The 26202-nt window shown below is 30.1% G+C and overlaps 5 protein-coding genes across 7 annotated transcripts in view; 2 read left to right on the top strand and 3 right to left on the bottom strand.

Moving 5' to 3' along the window:
- gish (casein kinase I gish) overlaps nt 1–6600 on the top strand; it is a 37342-nt gene extending 30742 nt beyond the window's left edge. Inside the window, exons 10-11 of one of the 2 annotated variants that reach the window (XM_029309738.2) lie at nt 447–3956; nt 4235–6600. In XM_029309738.2, coding sequence (XP_029165571.1) covers nt 447–516 — 70 coding nt within the window. In that variant the 3' untranslated portion in view covers nt 517–3956; nt 4235–6600. The remainder of the gene's footprint in view (nt 1–446; nt 3957–4234) is intronic. The other variant, XM_085486151.1, reaches the window with a different exon arrangement.
- Nucleotides 6601–8386: 1786 nt separating this feature from the next.
- Nucleotides 8387–9449, bottom strand: LOC114936488 (uncharacterized). Its single transcript, XM_029309692.2, has 4 exons — nt 9225–9449; nt 8992–9157; nt 8695–8898; nt 8387–8621 (listed from the first exon to the last, which is right to left on the bottom strand). Exons 1-4 carry the CDS (start codon nt 9400–9402, stop codon nt 8429–8431), a joined length of 741 nt encoding a protein of 246 aa, XP_029165525.2. The 5' UTR covers nt 9403–9449; the 3' UTR covers nt 8387–8428.
- Nucleotides 8448–15439, top strand: rha (protein). Of its 2 annotated transcripts, XM_029309688.2 has the most exons (11): nt 8448–9889; nt 10233–10380; nt 10462–10717; nt 10866–11552; nt 11728–12038; nt 12136–12376; nt 12448–12571; nt 12995–13098; nt 13191–13472; nt 13965–14293; nt 14570–15439. In XM_029309688.2, the coding sequence occupies exons 1-11, from the start codon at nt 9838–9840 to the stop codon at nt 14904–14906; spliced, it is 2871 nt and encodes a 956-aa protein (XP_029165521.1). In that variant the 5' UTR covers nt 8448–9837; the 3' UTR covers nt 14907–15439. The 2 variants fall into 2 exon arrangements, with proteins under 2 accessions (XP_029165521.1, XP_029165524.1); XM_029309691.2 differs by lacking the exon at nt 10866–11552 and having other exon boundaries at nt 14570–15431.
- Nucleotides 15440–15951: 512 nt separating this feature from the next.
- Nucleotides 15952–19174, bottom strand: LOC114936452 (alpha-galactosidase MYORG-like). Its single transcript, XM_029309646.2, has 6 exons — nt 18846–19174; nt 18487–18660; nt 17423–18349; nt 16701–17227; nt 16410–16566; nt 15952–16220 (listed from the first exon to the last, which is right to left on the bottom strand). Exons 1-6 carry the CDS (start codon nt 18865–18867, stop codon nt 16033–16035), a joined length of 1995 nt encoding a protein of 664 aa, XP_029165479.1. The 5' UTR covers nt 18868–19174; the 3' UTR covers nt 15952–16032.
- Nucleotides 19175–19283: 109 nt separating this feature from the next.
- LOC114932145 (alpha-galactosidase MYORG-like) lies at nt 19284–22713 on the bottom strand. Its single transcript, XM_085486134.1, has 6 exons — nt 22630–22713; nt 22269–22439; nt 21126–22055; nt 20341–20864; nt 20049–20205; nt 19284–19829 (listed from the first exon to the last, which is right to left on the bottom strand). Exons 1-6 carry the CDS (start codon nt 22661–22663, stop codon nt 19642–19644), a joined length of 2004 nt encoding a protein of 667 aa, XP_085342260.1. The 5' UTR covers nt 22664–22713; the 3' UTR covers nt 19284–19641.
- Nucleotides 22714–26202: the final 3489 nt, after the last annotated feature.

The raw sequence follows: 26202 nt of genomic DNA on the forward strand, positions 1-26202 counted from the left end.
TATAATGTATATCGAAAAGGAAAAAATCACACATCAATTATATTGATTTATTTATATACTTAAACAAAATAGAAGCAAAACTATGTATTTTTTTATATATTTAGCAACGTTGTAATTAAATGTACATTATTTTTATTTATATCCTATACCTATATTATCTTTCTCTATTTTGCCTTCTCCTTCTGTCCTCTTATCATTTTTCATATTAGGTTTTAAAATATTCATATTAAACTAACAAACTACACCACTAATAAATTGCATGATAAATTAACATGTATATCATAACACTAATATCTACATTCAATTGGCTAAAGTATCTTTGAAAAATCGACAAATTTCCTTCTCTCTCTTCCGCAGAATGCAACTATTGTTACATCGGTCCATGCATGCTCGGTGTGTTGATTTAAGAGAGCCGCTGCCAAGGGGACGACTCTAAGTCCTATTAGTGTTTGCTTCATTTCCAGATGCTGTTGCTTCTTCAAGCGCAAGAAGAAGAAAAGTGGAAGGCAGAAATGACTGTCCGTTACCGTTGGTCTCGGGGGGGCGGTGCAGTGCGCGGGTAATAGTGCCGACGAGTCCGCTGGAGGAGTCATAACCGAGGGGGTGCATGCCTCTGCCATCACTGCAACGTCGAGAACGGGGAAACGCGGTGCAACGGGAACGGCCACGGGGATGATGAACGTAGCAGCAGGTGATACTGCCAGCAGCGCCGATCCCGAGAGAGAGGCCGTCACTCTGTTGCGCGTTGGCAGCCGATCCGCGTCACGAGATTCGGTGCTCCATACGACTGTCACGATGACGCCGACACCGACACCGCCGCCGCTGTCGAACTGAACCACCACCACCATCACCATCACTACCACCACCGCCACTACCATCATCATCATCATCATCATCATTATCATCATCATCATCATTATTATCATCATCATCATCATCATCATCATCATCATTATCATCATCATCATCGTTCAACACATTCTATTACCGCGTCGCCGCTATTATCATATTAATTGGACGACGTTGCGCGACTCAGTCGAGAGAATGAAGCTGCTTTTACTCTGGCCAATCGAGCTGATCTTTTCGATAAATAGGCGGACTCGCTGACGACGATTATTCGTCTACAACTCAGCTTCTCAACGTAATATACATATATCGAAATTCTTATAGTACCTTCGCGTTATCATTGTGCTTAGAAAGAAAACGCGGCCGATCCGCGAGAACTGTCAGATTCATTTTCAAAACCCTCTCTTTTATTTTTTTTTTATATATTGTACACACACATGTATGAGAATACAGAATACATCTGAACAGTTGGACAAGGGAGATGTATTCGGCAAACGCACACAAATAATCTTTTTAGTAAAAATGTAATGTTGGTCTTTGATAGCCAATAATTAATGAGACAGAATGTGCATTTTTCTTCGTTTTTTTCCTCGTAATACTGTAATGTGAAAATTCACGAAACATAGAATTGATTAAAACAAATTTTTACGTGTTTTTGTATGTTTATTTGGCGAGATGTAACTCGATAAACTCGATTGTTAATTGCTTAGATGGTCATTTTAAATTTTCATTAAAGTAAATTCAGAGATACAAAATTCATGTTTCTAGTTATCCAATATCCATCTTTTTGATGCATATCGCATGCATGTGCGTGTTTCGTTGTAATTCATTTTTTCTTTCCTGTTATCATCGTAAATAAGTTGATGAATATTCCTAGTAGCCTTGAGCTACTGATAGAAGTCAAGAGACGTTGGCGAATCCACTTACCTACTTACTGAATAAATCCTCTCGTTTAGCCAAGAAAAGTGACCTCGTGCTATTATTATTGCTACTATTGTCATGATTACATTTCATCTTGTTGCTGCCCACTACTATTACTACTTACTACTGCTACTATTACTATTGCTAGCACTATGAGTACTATTATTATAATGATTATTCTTTATTATTATATATTATTTTATTTCATTATTATTATTATTATATTATTATTAATCTTTAATTATTACGTTGAGCGTACTCTTCATCATCATTAGTCATGATCATCGTCGTTTTTAATTTTATCATCATCATTTCTATTGTCCGCACTCGCGTTTATCAATTATACATTGTTATCGATATCATCAACATATTGACATGTTGCTATTGACTGAGAATGGTCGTCATCGGCCGGTCATCGGTACCGGTGAACCAATGAATGAAGGATCACGTAGAAGGAATTGACGTACCGATGTTGAGAGAACTTGTTTGTGCCTACGACTCTCTTCTTGTATTACGGGGACGCTTTTTGATAACGCCGCGTTGTACGATGGACGGCCAGGTTAGCGATTGCATATATATATATATATATATATATATATATATATATATATATATATAGTGAATTATAACGAATTGAAATTATCACAGATCTCATTGTATATTCACAGTCCCACAGGACAAACGAGCGTAATGTATTATTCCGGATCTATTGATATAATTGAGAGATTCCGATTGTCGCGAAGTCTGATCATAATCTTCTGAAAGGCATGAAACTGAAAAAGGACGCGTTTCCGGGATTGGGATTAGAATATTCGTGAATTAGTGCTCTTGTTTCTCGCTTTTGCATCTCTATTATTCGCAAGAATGTATAGTACATACCTGTTATACAAAGCAACAATTTGCATGTCTGATTTTATATTACATATTTTTTGATTTCGAATTTATTTTTCTATTTTTAATTCCATCAAGAAATAATTTTAATATATATTGGAATATTTAATGTTATATGATTTTGTATCTAGTAAAGATTTGTAATTTTAATTTTGATTTGTATATTGTAAAAAATATGAAAGAATAGAGCAGTATTAAAGTATTATTGATAAGTATTATCAAGATAATACTAAATATGTACAAAGTTCAAATTATTCGAATACGCATTAATTATCGAAATAATTTAACACTTACACTGCCTGGTTTTTCTACACAAGGATGTAATTCTACCATATGTCATCATTGGTTCTATTATCCGTTGCACGGATTGTGATATACATTAAAAACGTTTCACGCTATACGACTAACATTTTTTAAAAATAATGTCCCATTCGCCTGCACATACTTATAATTTTAAATACAACGAGACAAAAAATCCGCATATTTTCAAAATATCAACAATTTCGGTTTCATGCCTTCTAAAATAAAATTATCATACAAGAGAGTGACTTATTTTGCGCAATGAACAATTAAAATTACATTTTACATAACATATCGATGAAATAAGGTTTTTCTGTCGGTAGACTTTATAGCGTATATAATGATGAAAGTTCATTAATAGACACATAAATTAATATGTACGAAAGACAAGTTGAAATTATGTGATACTCGTGGCAGTCGATTTATTTTCCATCAGTGTGTACCGATTCAAGAAAGAAGGAAAGCGGAAAAGGAGAAATAAAAAAAGCATTTATTACGATATAGATCATCCTCTGGGAAGACAGTGTGACATTCGAGGATAGTTCTTATTTCCGTGCACGTTTATGAGATTATTAAAAAAAAGAGAACCATATGTATGCTTCAGATTCTGTTTTGATTTTTTGAAGACTTACCGTCGTCGAAATTGGTAGTAAAATCTGGATGTTATAACGTGATTTCCATCTGAAACAAATTAATCTGAACAAAGGCGCAAAATTATCGAATAGTATACAATAACGTAAAGATTCACTGTAACGAGAGCTCTCTGCTGCGAACATATTTAATCTATTCTCCCCATATAATATGACAAGAAGAGTGTTACGTTGCGAAGCATTTGCAGGGGATGCATACGGAGTGAGACGTGCGATTTTCTGTTAATGGCTCGCAACATTGAAATATTTAAGCGACCAAGAGATAAATAAGACGAAAATTTATACTGGAATATATATACTCCTGGAAGAGCAAAAGGATCCCGTCAGCTGTATCGATTAAACAAACAAGTAAGGATGTTTGAACTATATATAATTTCAATTCAACTTTGAAAATTCTGTTTAATTCACTTCTGGATAAGAATTTCATAAATTGTAACATATTTCAAAACGTGATGTTTAAATACAATAAGTATTGGGATCAGTATTCAAGTAATATATGCAAACACTTCAATGCTAAACTTCTTTTCTCTGTAAAAGAACAAGTCTGCGAATTTATTTCTTCCGAATTTCTCTCGTCGGAATTATTTTTATTTCTGTAAGTAACACAAATCTGTTTTTCTTTGCAGGAACGTGATAAGTGGCGGGTCGAAGGAAAAACTCGCGCGGAAGTGGCGAGTACGAAATAAACTGTGTTACGTCCAAAGGTCCACACTTATTCTAGTCTGGCCGATGACTTCGTACCACTCACCCGAGAGATGTACGCGCCGTATATATTGTGTAAAACGCGTTTGCGTACATGTTACTTTGTATCCATGTTACATACCCGCCGACAAATGCGTCCGATGACAGAAACCCATGTACTTACGGAGCTGTTGCGTGCTCGAGCCGTATTATTTGTAATACATGTGCTCTCGTACGATACATAAAGCGAATGGAAAAAAAACTAAAGAGAGGGAGAGAACCGCTTCTGTCGGACAGTCTTGAAAAGTGATACGCTTAAAAAGATAGAGATCAGAATCTCTAGATTATACTCTGTGAATTTCCTCTCTCTTTCTCTCTCTCCCTCTCATTATCTCTGTATCTTCCCACTATCGAGAACGCACCGAGGGTACCGTTCCTTTTTTGTGAGCTAGCCGCGATTGATAAAACCGTCGATATCAGCGGAGAGTGAGTGATCCGATGAATGATTGATGATATCCGCATGTGTATATGATTCGCGTGCGTGGAAAGAGAACGAGTCGTTCAAGAAGAGACGTTACTTCAGAGCGCTTTTTCTTTTCTTCGACGAGGCTGATTCGTAGTTTCGCGTAAGTTGTAAAACTACCATATTATTGTACATAAAACGCTGAATCGTGTACGCAATCGAATAGCGAGCGCCACGTATAATTGTAATATCCGATCGCCGAGGAGAAGTCCTCCGCGACAGAGGGAGAGAGTGTCTCCGATATTTATATCACTGTCCTGCCACACCGGGGAATCCGCGTTGCTGGCGTTAATTATAATAACAAATATCCTGTTGCGCAAGACGTTTAGCCCGTAGTTTTTTAGCCGATTTTTCAAAGCGCGCGCGCGGGCGAAGTCATACGATTTTTATTAATATAACACGACTGACTGCTGGTTAAGTATGGTTGTGAGTAAAAGAGATCCTCGTCTCCTCGGACATTGTAAACGGTACACAGACACACACGCGAACCTTTCCGTTTCTCCCTAGGTTGTTACCTTGCACGGAGAGAGGAGCGATTAGGAATGGAATTATGGCTTGTTGTAATGTAAAATGACCATCTTCGCTCGAGATATCTTTTTTTTTTCCTTTTTTTGTATATTTGTAAATGGTACGAATAGATTATGTGGACCAGGATCAATGTATCCTCGTGTCTTTCATTCCCCGGCTCATCGGCTCAAACGACGATAATATATTGATACAGGGTATTGAAGGAAAAGATAAAATATTTTAAGGGGATTTAGTATAGAAAATAATTTAAAAAATCTTAATAAACATGGATCCGCAAATGAGTCGCTTTTGAGATATTTACAATATCATAATTTAACTTACTTTATAACTTAATTTAATTTACCGATGTTTACATGAATAAAGTAATAAAAAATAAAAATTTAAAACAAAAATTATATAAATAAAAATATCTCAAAAATAGTTTATTTGCGGATCCATGTTTATTAAGACTTCAACTTGTTTCTTGGGCGTACTAAATCTCTTTAAAATATTTTACCCTTTTTTTTCAACATCCCGTATATCAATATCGTAATCGTGCGTATCTATGGAAATGAAGTTGCGTAACTACTAAAATATCTTGTTGTAAAGTGTAACTTGGAGAAAAGAGTTTAGATAACGTGTTTTCCCTCGTGTGTTGTGATCGTTAAGATACGTTGATATCGTCGAATTATGACAGTGTTGAAGAACCACCGTCTCAATGAAACACGTGAAATTAAGTTATAATCATATAAGCACTATATATATAGTCTCTCTCTCGTCTGGAGAAAGTCAAATGACGCGCATAGTGAGGCTTATATGCATATGCATTTTTGACTTACTATATGTTCGTATTGTTTTACTGGATGAATTGTTGAAGAATAAAATTGCTATAATTGCTAATCATAATAGATCATAATAAATTGCCGTTTTTATGAAATTGGCAGCTTACGTGCATTTGGTATTATCGTACACCTGTGCTGTGTGTATGCGTGCATGTATGTTTAGTATTTTATTATAGAGTACGTGAATTTTTTATTTATGAGGCAGGAAATATTAAATCAGACTAAAGTAGATCGTGCGTGCGTGCGTGCGTGCGTGCGTCATCATATTTGCATGCAATGTGTAAGAAACACACGAGGAGAAACAGTGAAAAATCGAAATAAGAAAATTAATGTACAATGCAAAGCGTATCTTTACTTCAATTTGTGTCTATATGTAGAGTTACAACATTATAACAAACATAATTTTTTCAGTACAATATTATTACCAGTGTGAGACTAATATCCTTATCGTGATAATTTTCTTATTATTATGTAATCAAAATAATATTGAAAAATGGATGGTTCTTTAGGAGAAAGGAGGAAGCTAATGAAATTATTAGGATTGAGAAAAGGACGATACCGAGTTACTTTATAAAAGTAACTTATTATATCATGTTATTGTACCTTTTTCTAAAAAATAACTGATTATTGTTACTGATTATAAATTTTGAAAAGTAACTCGTTACTGTTATCGCTACACAAACAATAATGAATCATTATAATTTCTGATACTTTTTTTAATCTTGATATAAGATCGAGTTAAAATTTATATTTTTAAACATTTTGTATGAAAATAAAACAAAAACGATATCATTTTAATAGTAATATTGCTTATTTGATATAAAGTGTAACAATTTGATAATAATTAATTTTGAATAAAAAAATGTTGCAAAAATTATTTTTTTTATTTTTAAATGCTATAAATATAAGTCAAAAAAAATTTCTTATTAACTTTTTCTTAATAGAATATGTAAAAATTCTTTTTCATTATTAATCTTATATAATTTTAAAATACTGACACAATGTGTTATATAATTTTCAATTTCGAATTCTTGATCAATCGCCGAATTATCTGTTTAACTAAATATGTATGACTAATTAAAGGAAAACGAGATATTAAGAAAAGCTTGCAATAGTTTTTATGCCGCATTTCAACATTCTTAATCAATTTTATTTTGCATAAAAATTACATGGAATATATATATATATATATATAAAAGTTTTACTTTTATCATCTTAACGAATCTATATATATATATATATATATAGGTTCGTTAAGATGATAAAAGTAAAACTTATTCATATAATGCCATTATTATTAAAAAAAAGTAATTACACCAGCAATAACCAGTAACTGTAATAGCGTTACAAGTAACAAAGATATGTTTCTTCTCAATCCTGGAAATTACATTATTTGTAGAAATGCCATTTTTTAATAGAAATATTACATACATTCTACAAGATTGTTTCCCTTCAATTTTGGGTAACATAAGTAAAATCCTAATTCATAAATATTACATCTTTTGATAAAATTTGATGCAGCTTCCTTCAAGTGGATTCGTTTTCTTTCCACTCGTCTTGGACTGATCTATCTTGTGTATATAGTAATTAAATTGTTTTAGTACTACTTTGACTGTCAAAAAGTATGTGTGTGTACGCATGCATGCATATATATATATATATATATATATATATATATATATATATATATGTACATGATTGTGAACAAGAGGAGAGTGGTCTACATAAGAAATGAATGAAATATATATAACGAGACTGAATGATATACACACCGGACCACGAAAAAAAGAAAAAAAAAAGAAAAATTGATTGTCTTACATTTGCATTTTACTGCACGCGATGGTTAATATTATATATGTATAATACGTAAATTTTATATATATATATAATATATATATATAAAATCATATACGCGAAAGTCTCTCTACTATACAGATTTTAAAGACATGAATGTGTACATCTCTCTCCCCCTATAGTGAAAATTTTACTATATATACGTAAGCTCTGATTACTATCCTAATTTTTAATTTATATACAATATCTATTATGCTTTATTTAACAATTAATACAAAACGTCTGACAAGGCGTTTTAATAGAAGAACTTAAAAAAAGGGGGAAAAAGACATTGAGATTTGCGTGGAAGCTTATTCTTGTAAATATGTGTTGTGTCTATTGCGCTTAGCAAGTAAGAAAAGAGAAAAAAGTTCATAATGAATTCTTGCGTATTTTCTCTTTGAGATTTCTTTTATTCTCTATATTTCTCTCTATTATACAGCTGCATCTTCATTTTGGGACATTTTGAGTATTGTTTCGATATTTATTAGTTCTCTATGCTTCTCCATCATCTTTAATAATATTGGCCGTTTTATTACGATATGACTGCTTGCTGCTATAAAATTTCGAATAAGTTTCTTCATTATATTTATCTTCCGTAAAGTTCTTTCCATTCTGTTTTTATTTCTGAAAAAGATTTTAGAGTTGACAATTTTCAATACACAATGAGATAAATTGTGACATTTGCAACTTTACTCACTCTAAAATTTCAGGATACATTTTCTGTAATCTCTCACTTCGTATCTGCTCCTGTTCTTTCAAAAAACTCTTATAATCAAACAACGCCTTTTGACATTCTATTTTTAGATTTAATTGTACTTGAGACTCTTTCTTAATAGTTTCTTGAATGGACATAATACTCTGATTGATAGTGAATACTTTTTTCAAACAGGTACAAAGTTTTCTGGAACAAACAAAATTGAAATTTTATTGCATCTTAACTTTATATATTTAATATTGGTATATTTATAAATAATGACATATAAGTACTTCTTACTTTTGATCTTTGACATCACCTTCTTTATTACTGAGCAATGAAAGAATAGTGGTACTATGAAGACATAATTTGATAGCCTTATCATTTATAAGTGTGTTACTTATAACACTCTGCAGTACATTCCCGATGTCTTCTTCTTTTCGCTTTCGTCCAGGGTCTGTGTACTCTACAAATACAACGATTTCAAAGATTTCAGCGCGAAATTCATGCATTGTACAGCATCAACGACATACGTTTATACTTTGCTTGGAGCATTAATAACCTGGCATTTAAATGCATTAGAGACCTCCTGGTCGTCTGGATCTTCTCCTCAACGGGTTTAAAATCGTCCAACGTAATCGCGCCGATCGGAAACTTGTTGAGCACCGCATTTAGACTCTTTACAGATTGCTCCAACTTGTCAAGCTCCATTTTGACAGCTCACCGTCTATTTCTGTTTTTGAATCTGAAAACAAATACATATGTCTTCTTACAAATCCAAAGTTACTAGATCCCAATTTATTACTAGAACATTCGAGTGACCAGCTGGGAATATAATTCATTTGATCTGATTGGTCGATCAAATATTTCTAGTGGTTTGATTGGTTATCTGAATCTTTGGATATTTGCTAGAATTGTTTACAATTTTAGCTGCAGTTGTCACTGAAATAGATGGACTCTCGAGGTAACAGTACCTCGTCAATGCTCTCGTCTATGAAGTTTTGCTTCGTGTTTACATAGATCCGTTTCCATGGCAGCGGATTTGAATTTCGGAGTGTCCTAAATATTTGTATAGCAATATATATATCTTTGCCCCGGGGGATTTGTTATATTTTATATGCAATATTTTAAGAAACGTAACGAAATATGATAGAAGCGGTTGAATCTGACGTGCAAATTATTTTGAGCATAAAAGAAGGTATGTCTCTTTACATAGGTATCCCAGTTATTATTCTGAGCATTATAAGCAATTTCAATTTCTGAAATCTATGTATTTATTATTGATTTATTGTTATACTTATATTGCAAATAATGATAAAAATACAGCAGTCTCAAGAAAGAAAAAGTTATCAATTTATACACTATAAACAGAACTGTACAATTTACATGAATTATGTTAATATTATATAAACAAGCATGGAAACTATTTTTATAAACAAAAGATTGATATATAAATTTTAAATCCAAAAGAAGAATTTTGTATAAGAATTATTGTAGTTATTACAATCATGTATCAAATTTTTCGTACATACATATTGTAGGAAAGGGTTTTGAACAAGTTTTACAACCAACATTATTGATTGGAACCTTAAATGGACATTCTCTAGAAACTGACAGGATAGAACCAAGTTCAAATCCACAATATGCAACTGACTTAATTTGGGAGACCAATAAAACTGCATTAAGGAAGTAAATATTCTACTTTATAAAGTTACTATTAATCCTAAGACTGAATAAAATATAACAATGTATTTTATTTTATATTTACAGAATGCGATCAGGACAAGCTGCATTGAAATTAGAATGCTTTGTTTTTAAAGAGAACAAGGCCAAAGAGAGAATTGGATATGTTTTGTTAAGTATACGTTCTGCTCACATAATATTTAAACATGGAGATTTAAGCCCAAAAGCAAATTGGCACAAGTTGTTGGGATTAAGAAATGATCTTAAAGTACAAAAACCTGAATTACTTCTTACATTAAGAGTTGAAAATCGAAAAAATACAGATTTAAACTCAATGGTGGAGGTAAAGTTTAATATTATATTTTCATAAGATTGATATATTCTAAATTTAATTAACAGTAAAATATTAATCTTCTAATAAACCATTATTGGCTTGCAATTAAAATTACATTAGTATATATCAGATATTTTCAAATTGTATCGTCTCACAGATAAGCAATTCGATGATAGACAATAATATTATTCTGCAAAGTGATAAAATAATACCTTATTTGCATCTCAACGAACAATTGATTCAAGTGGGTCCCTTGAATATCTGTTATGAATTATTTTTATTAAGTATCACAGCCATATGTACAGAAAATTTACATCTGTTATTACCTGAACATTTAAGCAATCATGGTGTTGTGCATTTTGTATATCGAGTTTTAGAAAATGATGTAGAACTGAAAGCATTCAACATAGAGTACAAAAGATCTAATATTTTTCATGAAAAAGTGATAATGAGAATACGAAGTTCTTTGAGTGTATTAAAGCATTATCTACAATTGAAACCAAATTTGTTAATATTTCTGAAACATGAAAATAATATAATAGCTGAATCATTAGTTAATTTGCAATCATTAGTACCCATGGATAATCTGCAAGAATTTCTGAAATACAATGCAAACGCGAGTATTATCCTACATGAACGATGTTTTCTAACTAAACTAAATGCAACTGAGAAACCCATTGAAAATCAACATCAAAAATCTTATCTCGATTTACAACTTAAATTGCAATATATTGAAAATAAAATGGATATTGTGCATAATCCTGATACATTAATAAATCCTGACAATTCTGTGATATCTCGTATTCAATATCATAATGAAGAAAATATGAATAATGTTGGTCAGGTAGAATATAGAAATACTTATCTATTTCGTCAATAATATTTTTATCCTACAATGATTATATGGATTAATATTGACATCTATCTACAAAATATCGCTTTACATTAATATATATAACATTTATATATGAATATATGTATATAATATTTCATATAAGATTAAAAATTTCAAATTTTAGAGATGCCCAGAGATAGAGTCTCACAGGAATCCTAGTGGCGATTTTGGAAAAATTAGTTTGAAGAATACACCACGTGAAATGAAGTTGTTTAATGCAACAGAGTGTAAAAATATAAATGATCAATCTGATTGTCAATGCATAAAACACCAAATGGATAAAAATATATATTCACGTTCGTGTAATGCAATACCTTGCCTTAATAAAGATTCTATATCTGTAGGATCTTATCATTGCTATTGCTTACATATTTCACTTGCGGCAATAACATTAATACAATCTACAAAATTATCTGGACGTCAAATTGAATTTCGGTACGTTTGATTAAATGTTTTTTCAATAAATTGAATATTTTAAAATAAAAATAAATTATCTCTTTTATGATTTTATTCGATATATAATCTGTTCTAGATTTCATCATCCAAAAGCTGAGATCACGTCGATGGTACATGCGACAATGCCAGTTTTATCTGGCGAAAAAGTTAAATTACAAGAAATTGGATGTCAATTTCACTTTATATCTACGCCAAATGAAATAAAACAATTATTACAATCTTTTCCACCAAAGATCAGTATGTATGATGCAAACGAAGGAGCTGAACCATTATCACTATCGACACTTGATTTAAAACCCTTATTTTATCAGGATAAGGTAGTATTAATATTATATTTACGAAGAAAATTTGATAAAATGTTTAAAATTAAAATGGACATCTTTTTCAGCCTGAATGTCAATATAAATTATCTCTGTACAATGCAGATCAAAAATGTAAAATTGGTGAAGTAGACATTGTACTTAAACTAGAGAATCGTGGACCACATTTTATATTAAAGAAAGAAACTATTGGTAAATAATTTATATGTTAAATCACTAAACTTTTTCTTAATATTCGTTTTTATATTGTATAATTGTTTAAATCATATTTAAATTCCAATGGACTAATAAGAGCCAGACTATTTTTAATGTGTCAGTGTTGAGAAAAAATTAATTCTTATTGAAAGTTCCTAAAGAAGCAAGTAAGAAAAAGAGAAGAATGAGGGATTTATTAATAAATAAAATTTTGAATTGAGATTTACTTACATTTCTGATATTATAAGAAAACGTGTGCTTTGTACATAACTAATCAGTTTTAAACAAGACTCTTTCTTGAAACTAACACATTGTCATTTGTATGTGGCTTATTAGTCTTTGATAATTGTTTAATGCTTATTTTAATGCTGTACTGTTGCTCTGAAGATAGTAATGTGATATATTTTTATCTTTTTAAAGGTAAAAATTTAGGCCCACCAATATTGGATGATAGTTTAGCATATAAAATAGTAGATGAACTGGAAACTTGGAAAGAACGACAAAAGGAAATGTTTAAAACCGAAGTAAGTAATAAAATGATAATGATATTTAATAAAATGATATGTGCAATAAAATGTTGTTTGTTTAATAAAATGTTATGTGCAATATGTATTAGCTCAAGAAAAAGGAAGAACGACATCTGAACATGTTGAGCGAGGAATGGCGAAAACAGAGAGAGAATCTAGAATCGAAACTCGCTTGTAGTGTCGAGCAATGCAAGATATTAGCCAACAGTTTGAACAATGCTACTGAAGATTTAAGAATGCGCAGATTAAAAAGTCTGGAAAACGAGACCAGATTAATTAAAGCAAACGAAGATTTACAATGGAGATATGAAAACAAGTTACAAGAACTTAAGAATACTTTAGAGGTGATGCAAAGTGATCTTACGTCAAAGGTTTGTATATATATTTCAGTTTTATACACTTTTGCTCTGCTTCTGCTTTTACATACTTTAGAAATGTCATCATAAGATAGTATCATCACTTATTTGTTAGTGATTTGACCAAGTAACAGTGATACAACTAACTAAAAATTTATTTTTTTTACCTATTGTTGAGCTCTGTAGCTTCTGTTCATCTAAAATTTTCTTATTAATCATATATTTTCAAATAAAATATCTCAAGCACTAATATGATAATAAATGTAATGAAACTTTATTATATATATAATGTCGATAGAATTGTTCAATTGGATGACTAATTTTAAATTTTATATCTGTTTTTGAAGATTTTAATTTTCTAACAGTTATTTAATATTTTTTATTTTTTATTTTACAATATACAAGTTTGGATACTTTCTTATATATTTGGAATGCGTTTTTTTATCTTTTTACAAAAGCTTTTGAGATTGCAAACAATATTAAATTACAATTTATCTAATGCTGCAGATCATTAAATTAGAAGAAAAGAAAACTGCTCTAGAAGCGCAAGTAGAAATATTATTGTTCGAAAATGAAACTTTAAAATCATCAACAAGTAAACAGGCAGATGAACTACAAATGTATCAAAAGGCATCTTTAACTAAAGATCAAACAGCGTCTTTGTTGCAAGAATTAAAAATTCTTGAGGAAAAATTGGACAACGCCCAGAAAGGAAAATCATTTTTTAAAGAACAGTGGGGAAAAGCGGTTCGTGAGATACACAAAATGAAAGTAGAACATCAACATGCCATGCAAGTTCAAATCAAGAACAGTAAGGAAGAGCTGAAAAATGTGGAGTATGTTTTACTTTACTTACAATTGATCTTATTTTACAAGCTGTTTCAATCAAAAACGTTCATGATAGAATCTTAGACAAATTCATAATCAAATTGAAACAAAAATATGAAAAAACATAATTTTTCATGACTGCAATTATTATCAATATTAAATATCTCAGAAAATTAATTCTTTATAAAAAAAATTAATGTCATTTAAATATAATGTAATAGAAACGGAATTTTCCTTTATGTATTTTGATACTTATAATAATTCGATAAAATATAATTTTTCAGTCTAGCCGAAATTTTATCTTTAGACACAAGAGCTTTAAATAACGATCAAATGTTGCTAAAAGAACTTCAGAAGGAGATTGATGTGATTAAGCCGAAACAATCTTTTGTTTCGAAAGACGACTACAATCGAATATATGCAAGACCCAACGATGTTTACTCCAAGATTTTTTGTAACGGTAATAAAAGTGGATCCGATAAATCAGAAGAGTATAATGATCGATTGCAGATACTGAGAGAGGAACGTGATTCTCTTTTAAAAACCGGAAGTTACGCGGCTGACGATATAGTGATTAAAAAACTTAATACAGAAATACAATTCTTATTAGTAAACAGGTAACTAATTTATTTATTGGCTTAATTTTTGATTAATATATTTCTATGTTATGGGGGGAGAGGGGGGGACATATACATACGATCTCCGAATAAAAATCTATGATTGTACATAGTACGAAACAATTTATATATATTTATACAAATAAATATTTTTATATGAGATTTTAATTCTCTTTAGCATTATTATTAATATTTTTTGAAGTACGAAAGAGTATGTCTAGGAAAGTTTCTCTCAGCCATTTCTATTGATGATACTTTTATGAAATAGATTTAGTAATTATTCAATAATTTTTATTTGCATTCTTAATGAATTTTATTGCAATTTCAACAGAATATTTCTATCTGGGTTATGGACATATTTTTACAGATAAATAATAGATATAGGTAATAGATAATAAACTTATCAAAAAATTTGAGATTCTTGATTAATAACATTGCTGATATGATAAAAAATGCTTATCATATATCAAATAATCACTATAAGAGTAGATTGCAATTGCGAATAATTGCACAATATGTATTTTTAATTACATAAATTATATTAGTCACTGTTTCATATCTTTTGTAATATTGTTCATATTTTAATATGTGATAAGATTTATTATTCGAATATAATTAGTAAAAATTTCTAATTTGTTTTCTCATTACTTTCATATTTCTGATATCATAATCACAAAGAACATATAATATTAATTTAAAATTATCATATAAAATTAATTTCAAATATATATATATATAATTGTATAGAACTCACAAGATATATTTTTTGATAAAAAATTTTATAAAGCATAATATATATCATAAATCATTAAATATGATAAAATTAAAATAACTAATTGTAAGAGGAAATTTAAAGTAAAAACTTTGATGCTGGTATGTGAATTTGTGGATATGTATTTCAATGCAACTTAAAGTAAAAATTTTAATACCATATATCTCGAAGTAAAAAATACTAATATTATATACATACAAGATATATAATAATATTTTTTTATCATAATTAGTCACGTTATTATTTGTTCTCATAGAAATAACTAGATTTTTTCGCATTAAGTTTTATTAGTTTTTAATTGTACATTTAAACAAGTAAATAATGTTTATAAACAAAATTTTAATTGTCTTTGACATCATTACTGATATTTTAAAAAATATGGAAGAGTGTCTAGAGGAGCAGGATAGTTTCTGAGCCATTTCGGTCCTCTGATGATCGTTTCTCGATTTAGATCAAGCCATATTCCCGCGGGAAAATAGATATCGCGACTGATAGCACCTTCTTCAATTACCGGAGCAACTAGTATAGTTTCTCCAAGAAGATATTCTGTAATCCAATTAAATAGTAAAGTTTAATTATGCATTATTTACAGATCATGTCATTTGTATATTTCAGTCCTTATCAAGTCATCTTTCTTCTATGTGAATAAATTTTCATAGATAAGAAAAAAAGAAGAGAAGTGACTCATATTATCAATTCTAGAAAATCCTATACAATACAATCTTATGAATTTACCGTCATTAATTTTGTGAGCTTCTTTATTGGTCGGATCGACCCACCAGATAGGTGGATTTACAGGCGTGCCTTTGGTGATAGCTTGCTGCATGGCGTTTAGAATCTCTGGCGTCTGCTTAGCATGCAAATCGGTATATTTCTTGCAGATAGCGATAGTCTGATAAAATAAAAATAAGTGTTTTTATGTTAGAATGTTTAAAAAAAAATTAAATTACATTCTTTTAATATATATTTTTCAATCTCTCTCAGCATTTCATCTATATCTCAAACATAATATTTCAGATTATTTACTTCATTATCGAAATCCCATGGTACGAAGGAATATTGCAACGATGGCATGAAAACGTTGGCTTGCAGCCATCTGATGAAGATTTCTTTGGGCGGATATTCCGTTTCGTCTATAGAGCCACCGTCCACATAGCCATTACCACCGATCATGTCCGGTAGAACGTGGACGTAACCGTTGAGATTCATCTGTAGCAGCGTCGTGATTAACGTGGGCAGACCATTGTTCCACGTCCATCTGGAGTCTTTATCGATCATGCGAACAAATATTGGTAATTCCTGACTACGCCATCCTACTCGCACCTCGATATAGTCGTTAAAATTAACGGCTAGCGCTTGGACATAATCTTTTGTAAATATTCCGGGCTGCATATCAAGTGAGCCAGATAACGTCGGTATCTGCGGTAACCAGGACACTTCTCCGGCGTCAAATTTAAAGCTGTCGATACCGAGATTCTGCAGGCGTTTCAACCGCGCCACCCACCAGCTTACCGCTTTCGGATTTGTGAAATCAATCGTGGCAGAATCTGCACCTGAAGAAAAAACATTTATTTCAGTAATCAAATTTAGAATAATTTTCTAAATGTATTCACGTCATAAGTTTCGTTAATTTTGATGCAATATATTTTACAACTAAATTATTTAGTCTTGCAATACTAAAACTTTAAAAGACTAAAGATTAGAGCGTTTAACAAGGTTGTCTTTTTTAAATCGATTAGCGATTTTACCTTTCCACCACGACATCTGAACACGTCCGTCAAGATTTTTAACGAAATACAAGCTGGTTAATGCATCAGAATATGCAGGTTCGCAGCCATGATTGATGAATGGATGTATCCATAAAGTGACACGGAAGCCTTTCTTCTTCAATCTCTGTACCAGAGCACTGACATTAGGAAACTTGACCGGATCAAATACGGCAGATCCATAACAAGTTTCCCAATTGTCATCAATTTCGATTTGACTGTTTTGAAATTTATTAGCGATAATCTCATCAGCGTAAGACTCCACAATTTTCTCAGTTATGTTAGCCTTGTATTTAGCCCAGGTAGACCATATAGGATGTCGAATCATCCTCTCGTCAGGACGACCTATCGGTTTACCCAAATGAGTTTTCACCATGTGCTGATGAGCTTCTTTCGGATTCAAAAAGACACCTAGCTCATAATTGAGCTGGATGATATTACGTCGATAGGGCGCTTTGTTCTTTGCGATCAAGCATATAGAATTGTCCCGGTAATTGTTCTGATCTAGAAATAGTGGATTTGTCTCGTCCACGTAGATATAAACTCCTTTGCTAGATAGCCAATAACGCTCGGATAGAGCCATGTTTTCAGGATGTGTCGGCAAATATGGTTCTTCTTCGTAGTACATGTGTTGTACAGGCCAGTGCTGATAGCGATGCTGCGGACCACCGAACCATTGCGTACCTTCGGTAAACTGATAACAATCAATGAGTTCACCCGCGGGATTATTTATCACGCGAACAATTCTGATGATCTCATGATTTCTACTAGCAGAAATGGTAGTGTGGTAAACATCTCCACTTTTTACGCAAAATCTATCAGTACCACCGCAATTTGACTCGAGCACGAAGGGACTCGATGTTTGCGGTGGAGTCTTTGTACGAAGAATGTTTATCATGGTCTCGCCATCTGAAAGAAATATTGAACAGATATTATGAGATTGAAAGGAATAAACTTAAAAATTCATTTAATGAAATAACACGAAGAAGATAAAAAGTCAGTGTGTATGTATATTCTTACATTGTATATTATATATTGTGACTCACCATTTTTCGTAAGATTGAGAACCATGTTATTATTGTTTATGATTATTTCAAGAACGCCATTTTTTATGGGAATAATTATTCCTCTTTTTAAATTGTCGACTTCCTCTACATATTCGCCGAAAGTTAAAGTGCCGAAAGCGAATAACAATAACAATATTATGGAAGAACGCATCGCTAAAACAAATGCAACTATTATTTTGAGTAAATATTACTCTTTATTCCTTAGTGTAATATAAATATTTTTTAAAAACGTATAAAGAAATATATTTGGAGATGTGAAAAATGACATCTTGCTCATACATCTTTTAGATACATTTTTATTTATTTAATTTTGATTCAAAGAATATACATATATTTACCGCTCCGTTCCAGTGATTGCATCAATACGTTATATATTACACTATTCCTAGTAAAAACTAAATGCTAAGCAATGCTGTTTATATCAGCTTATATATATATGCCAAATGCAATAACAGATATTGCATTCTACAAATATTTTTTAGATGTATAAAGTAATCAAATCGATAATTAAAAATCGGATATCAAATCATTATTAGATAAATTACATAGCAATCTAATATCTAATTTTTAGTCATCGATATCTCTGCAATAGTTTCCATAAATTGTTTCTATATCTTTTCAAATATTAAAGTTTTTACGATTGTGTGTTTATTTACTCTAAAGTTTACACTATGTATTTCAAGATAGAAAATAATAATTTGAGATTGAAGATGTATTAATAATTCTTTATCAATATTCAGTCAAGATGGTATTAATTTTCATAGCAATAATGACAATATTTTTGCATTAAATTTTATTACTTCATAATTGTATAATTAATCAAATTTTTATATACAAAATATAAATTCTTTTTTGCATCATTACTGTTATTTTTGGAAGTACAGAAGTAAGTCTAGGAGAACAAGATTATCTATAAAAATTTAACTCTTGTTGGCATTATTATTGAATTTTTTTGAAGTATGGAAGTGTGTCTAGAGGAGCAGGATAGTTTCTGTATTGTAATTGTATAATTAATCAAATTTTTATATACAAAATTTAAATTCTTTTTTGCATCATTACTGTTATTTTTGGAAGTACAAAAGTAAGTCTAGGAGAACAAGATTATCTATAAAAATTTAACTCTTGTTGGCATCATTATTGAATTTTTTTGAAGTATGGAAGTGTGTCTAGAGGAGCAGGATAGTTTCTGAGCCATTGTGGTCCATCGATGGTCATTCTTAGATTCTGATCGAACCATGTTCCCGCAGGAAGATAGACATCGCGACTAATGGCACCTTCTTCAGTTACCGGAGCAACCAATATAGTTTCTCCAAGGAGATATTCTGAAATCCAATTAAATAGAAAAATTTAATTATACATTATTTACAATCGTGTCAATTTCCTTCTCAAGTCACTATCTTTCTTCTATATAAATATATAGTATATTCTTGTACATGAAGATCATATAGAAGATAGTGACTTGAGAAAGAAATGTACAAATGATATATAGAAAATTATTAATTTTGGAATATCCTATATCCAATACAATCTTGTGAATTTACCGTCATTAATTTTATGAGCTTCCTTATTGGTTGGATCAATCCACCAGATAGGTGGATTTACTGGCGTACCGTTGATGATAGCCTGCTGCATGGCATTTAGAATCTCTGATATTTGATTAGCATGCAAGTCGGTATATTTCTTGCAGATTGCGATAGTCTGATAAAATAGAGATAAGTATTATTACGTCAAAATAATGTTTTATTACAAAATTTAAATTATATTTAATTTATAATTTTTAATCTTTCTTAGCATTTCATCTATATCTCAAATATAATTTTTCAGATTATTTACTTCATCATCGTAATCCCATGGCACGAAGGAATATTGCAACGATGGCATGAAGACGTTGGCTTGCAGCCATCTGATGAAGAGTTCTTTGGGCGGATATTCCGTGCCGTTAAGGGAGTTATCCAGGTAGCCATTGCCACCGATCATATCCGGTAGAACGTGGACGTAACCGTTAAGATTCATCTGTAGCAGCGTCGTGATTAACGTGGGCAGACCATTGTTCCACGTCCATCTGGTGTCTTTATCAATCATGCGAACAAATGTTGGTAATTCCTGACTACGCCATCCTACTCGCACTTCGATATAATCGTTAAAATTAGTGGCTAGTGCCTCGACATAATCTTTTGTAAATATTCCAGGCTGAAGATCTAGTGGGCCGTTCAACGTTGCTATCTGCGGTAACCAGGACACTTCGCCGGCATCAAATTTGAAGCTGTCGATACCGAGAGTCTGCAAATGCTTCAACCGTGCTACCCACCAACTTACCGCTTCTGGATTCGTAAAATCAATTGTGGCAGCATTTGCACCTGAAGAAAAATAGTATATATATATATATATATATATATATATATATATATATATATTCGGGTAATTAAAATTGGAATAATCTGAATATATTTACGTCATTAGTTTTCATTAATTTTGATACAATATATTTAATACTAAATATCAAGATCAATTATTTAGTCATTTAATATTGAATGTTTAAAAGAATGCTACGAAAAGAAAAGGGAAAGATTACAACGTTTAATAAGGAATGTCTTCTTTAAATCGATTAGCGATTTTACCTTGCCACCATGACATTCGAACATTTCCGTCAAGATTTTTAACGAAATACGAGTTGTTCAACGCAATAGAGTATGCGGGTTCGCAGCCTAGGTTGATGAAGGGATGTATCCATAAAGTGACACGGAAGCCTTTCTGTTTCAATCGCTGCGTTAGAGCGGTGATATCGGGAAATTTAGTCGGATTAAATTCCGCGGAACCGTAACAAGTTTCCCAATTGTCATCAATTTCGATTTGACTGTTGCTGAATTGATTAGCAACAATCTCGTCAGCGTAAGCCTCTACTCTTTCCTCAGTTACGTTAGCCTTGTATCTAGCCCAGGTAGACCATACAGGATATTGAATCATTCTCTCGTCAGGATGACCCGTCGGTTTACCCAAATGAGTGTTCACCACGTGCTGATGAGCCTCTTTCGGATTCAGAAAGACACCTAACTCATAGTTGAGCTGGACGCTATCACGATGTCGATAGGGCGCCTTGTTCTTTGCGATCAGGCATATAGAATTGTCTCGATAATTGTTCTGATCTAGAAACAGCGGATTCGTTTCATTCACGTAGATGTAAACTCCTTTGCTAGATAACCAGTAACGCTCAGTTATTGCCATGTTTTCAGGATGTGTCGGCAAATATGGTTCTTCCTCGTAGTACATGTGCTGCACGGGCCAGTGCTGATAGCGATCCTCCGGACCACCGAACCATTGCGTATCCTCGGTATACTGATAACAATCGATGAGCTCGGCAGCGGGATCAGCTACCATGCGAGTAATATTGATGATCTCAACGTCTCTACTAGCATCAATGATAGTGTGCGTAATATTGTTACTTGTTACGCAAAGCCTGTTAGTATCACCGCAATTCTTCTGAATCACAAAGGGACTCGACAGCGTTTGCGATGGAGTGTTTGTATGAAGAACATTTATCATGTGTTCGTCTGGAAAAAAATATTGCATTTATAGATATAATTTTTCTTTATTAGAATTCTTTATAAAAATTTAAAAAATAATTATAAGTAATATTAAACATATATAAGCTTGATAGGAAAAAGATTTTGTAAAAATAGATGAAATAGATTTAGAATTTAGTAAAATAATATGAAGAAGATGAAGACTTATACATATGATCACCTTTGTGACTTGTGACTCACCATTTTTCGTAAGATTAAGAATTATGATGCGATTAGTTACATTTACTTGAAGAACGCCATTTTTTATTGGAATGACTGTTCCTGTAATTAAGTCGTTGGCTTCTTCCACATCATCACCGCAAACTAAAGAACCGATAGCGAATAGCAATAATATTATGGAAGAACGCATCGCTGAAACAAGTGCAATAGATATTATTGAGTAAATGTTATATATATATATATATATATTAAATAATAAAACTTTTTTAAACCTATAAGGAATGTCAGTAGAAGATGTGCAAGAGGATACCTTGCACTTATATAATTCTAAATCAGATGCATCTTTTTGTTATTTGATTAAAAAACAAAATTATACACTTACTGCTTCGTTGTAGTAGTTGCATCTTGCACACCATTCCTGGTGACAACTGAATCAGCGGTGCCGTTCGTATCGCTTTATATATACTTGCATATATACATATATTATATATATATATATATATATATATATGCAAAAATAAGTATTGCATTTTTCTGATATTTTGTATCAGTTGTATTAAGTATGCTAATTATATAAGTATCGAATTGATAATTGAAAATCAGATATCAAATCACTACTAGATAGATTACATAGCGATCTGATATTCCAAATATTCGATTTTAAATCATCTATATCTGCGTAGTATTGTTTTCATAAATTGTTTATACATATATTTAAACATTGTAGTTATGTAATTTATTACTCGAGAATTTACACTATAGCAATTGTAGAAAGTATGTTCAAATGACAAATGACTTAATTATAGTGTGCATTTGTGTATGCACTGTTTTTGTTAAATTTTAACTAAATCCATCCTTGGGGCATAATTTACAAAGATAATTATATTGTATCTATTTTTTAGAAATTTCTCACTTTTGATTCATCATAAATCGTGAGTTTATTTCATAGAATATTTTAGAAGTTTAGTCTCTCTGTCAATCTTTTTCCATTTTCTTATAATTAAAAATGCAAATGCGTACAACTAAAAATATTTTTTATAAAATAAATTTTATCAAATTTATGCTTTTATTTCAAACACACATTAAAGTATAAAATAAATATATAATTACAAAATTCCATATATGTAAAAGCAACTACTTATAGTTATTTTATTATTATATGAAATATAAAATAGTAGCTAATAATATAATTTACCTATTTAAATAAAAAAAAACATGTTACTCAATTATAATTTTCTACTACATATTGATTATTTGACATGTGATAAGCGTTTTATCCTATCAACAATATTATTAATCATGAATGTCACATTTTTGATATCTTACTCTCTATCTGTTATTTATTAATGAAAGTATATTCATAACGAATATTGAATATTAAATATTGCATAAATGTAAAGAAAGAAGAGATCGAATTATTACGATATTAATGTTATGACTTGATAATATGTTTATTTTATTATTTTATTAACATAGAGCTTTATTATTTTTGATTGTTCGTATGTTCTCTGATATTTATTAATTTATCATTTATCATCTTAATTTATTAATTGAAGTAAAAAAGATGACATTACATATTTTTTAGAAAATATGCGACAAGATTAATGAGAATATATTCCAGCAGCATATGTTTACATTTGATGTTGCTTAACATTGGCCTTGCGGATTGAAGGCTGCAAAACAAAGATGCATCCGCTCATACGATATGATTTTATTTTAATTAGATTGTTTTGTGATTCAACGCTTGATAAAAAAATCGGGTTTATATAAAAATGTTCTATATATATTCTTTTTTTGTGGTTATTGATAAGTTATATGTAACAGATACATATTATTTAATTGTTACCGTAAATTTTACGGCGTAAAATATAAAGGAAGGTATAAGATGACGAATAGCTAATTTTTCTTATTGTGACATAATAATAAATGACGCTATCCAACTCAGAGGTTTTTCATAATAATAAATAATAAATAATCTCTTTTGTAGTTTTATTTGTCAACGAGAATAGATATGATAAAAAATGTGTTTTAGATGTAACATTGCATATTATATATAATTTAATATATCATACGAGTATATATATATATATATATATATATATATATATATATATATATATATCTCCAAAACACATTTTTTGTTATATTATCTATTCTTGTTGATAAATTAAAATTTAATTTAATTAAGTTAAGATTTAATTATTAAATCTATAAGAAATTATTATTTATTTATATAAAAGCCTCTGAGTTGAACATTATCCTTTATTATTATCCCTTTCTTAATAAAGTCGATATATGTACATGAAGTTTATTTATTGTTGTTTTTTTCCACGAATGCTAATTAGATTTAGTTAATCATATTTTGCAGAGATAAGCAGCATGAGCATAGTATGTGTCCTTTAATATGCTCGAAAAATCGTCTGAGTTAATAGAGAATAATAATAAAAAGTAATGTACAAATCATTTTTATCATATATATTTTCAGTTACATTTATAGAAACTCATTTATTTATTCATTTATTTATTCATTTATTTATGATATTTACTCATTTATTCATTCATTTATTTATTTATCCATATTCAGATTCAAAAGCTTTTACAATTAAATATAAGTAAATATAAAAAAATTAATTAATTTTAATTGGAGAATTTTAAACAATATTATTTATCTAATATTGTTAAAATGTTGAAAAAATTTCAAGCAACTTAATTAAATATCCTACGGCGACAGTAGTCGCCGCTACGGAAGCATCTTCTAATATATTATAAAAATATATACAAAATAATTAAACAAATTTATATCTAATAATATAAAAAATTGAAATTTATAAATAATTTAAAAATATTAAATTAAATTTAATAAATTTATAATATTAAATTATTTATAATTAAGTTATAAAATTATTATTATAAGAATTATTTTAAAATTTATAAATATTTTTTTATTATTTATTAATTTATTATAATAATAATTTAATATAATAATTAATAATGATTAATATAATAATAATTAATTATTATTTAATTTATTATAATAATAATTTAATATAATAATATTTCAAATGTATCTAACTATGTGTATTAATTTACGCTCGAAAATTCATCTGAGTTAACAGGAGAATATATTTTGCGAAGAGGTAAGTAGGTAGTAATACGGCAAAATACGTCGAAAATATGTCCGAAAATTTATTTGAGTTAACAGGATAACATATACTGCAAAGAGGTCGTTATTAGGAAAATATACTTGCGAAGAGGTCGCTATTAGGAGAATATATTTACAAAGAGGAATTTCGATTTCGAAAACGACGGTCGGTAAATTATCAACGTTGGTAAGTTACCATCACCGTCGGTAATTACCGACATCATTATACCGACTTAACCTCTTTGAAAATATATTCTCCTAATAGAGACCTCTTTGCAAAACATATTCTCCTGTTAACTCAAATCATTTTTCGGACATATTTTAGACATTTTGCCGTACTACTACCTATTTACCTCTTCGCAAAATATATTCTCCTGTTAACTCAAATAAATTTTCGGACATATTTTAGACGTATTTTGTCGTATTACTACCTACTTACCTCTTCGCAAATATATTCTCCTGTTAACTCAGATGAATTTTCGAGCGTAAATTAATACACATAAATACATTTTAAATATTATTATATTAAATTATTATTATAATAAATTAAATAATAATTAATTATTATTATATTAATCATTATTAATTATTATATTAATTTATTATAATAAATTAATAAATAATAAAAAAATATTTATAAATTTTAAAATAATTCTTATAATAATAATTTTATAACTTAATATAACTTGTTTTAGATTAAATAATGCTAAATAATTTTTACAAGTTAAATGTTAAATGATACTTTTAAGAAAAATTTATAATCTTAAATTAAAAATGACATGAAAATTTATCAATAAATTTTACATTGACAAA

This window comes from Nylanderia fulva, unplaced genomic scaffold, assembly GCF_048542155.1.
Source record: "Nylanderia fulva isolate GAGA-0341 unplaced genomic scaffold, ASM4854215v1 Scaffold40, whole genome shotgun sequence".
In the NCBI taxonomy this organism is placed as follows: domain Eukaryota; kingdom Metazoa; phylum Arthropoda; class Insecta; order Hymenoptera; family Formicidae; genus Nylanderia; species Nylanderia fulva.

Bases quoted from the DNA above. Each gene is read 5' to 3' on its own strand.
- LOC114932145 (XM_085486134.1), bottom strand. From the start codon at position 22,663: ATGGTGTGCAAGATGCAACTACTACAACGAAGCA. The intron at 22,056-22,268 runs GTGAGTCACAAG...ATTTTTTTCCAG, and splicing joins TCTTAATCTTACGAAAAATG to ACGAACACATGATAAATGTT. The intron at 20,206-20,340 runs GTAAATAATCTG...CTATTTTATCAG, and splicing joins CATGGGATTACGATGATGAA to ACTATCGCAATCTGCAAGAA.
- LOC114936452 (XM_029309646.2), bottom strand. From the start codon at position 18,867: ATGCAATCACTGGAACGGAGCG. The intron at 18,350-18,486 runs GTGAGTCACAAT...TATTTCTTTCAG, and splicing joins TCTCAATCTTACGAAAAATG to ATGGCGAGACCATGATAAAC. The intron at 16,567-16,700 runs GTAAATAATCTG...TTATTTTATCAG, and splicing joins CATGGGATTTCGATAATGAA to ACTATCGCTATCTGCAAGAA.
- rha (XM_029309688.2), top strand. From the start codon at position 9,838: ATGATAGAAGCGGTTGAATCTGACGTGCAAATTATTTTGAGCATAAAA. The intron at 13,473-13,964 runs GTTTGTATATAT...CTAATGCTGCAG, and splicing joins AAAGTGATCTTACGTCAAAG to ATCATTAAATTAGAAGAAAA. The intron at 14,294-14,569 runs GTATGTTTTACT...ATAATTTTTCAG, and splicing joins GAAGAGCTGAAAAATGTGGA to TCTAGCCGAAATTTTATCTT.
- LOC114936488 (XM_029309692.2), bottom strand. From the start codon at position 9,402: ATGGAGCTTGACAAGTTGGAGCAATCTGTAAAGAGTCTAAATGCGGTG. The intron at 8,899-8,991 runs GTAAGAAGTACT...TGTTTGTTCCAG, and splicing joins GGTGATGTCAAAGATCAAAA to AAAACTTTGTACCTGTTTGA. The intron at 8,622-8,694 runs GTGAGTAAAGTT...AATCTTTTTCAG, and splicing joins ATGTATCCTGAAATTTTAGA to AAATAAAAACAGAATGGAAA.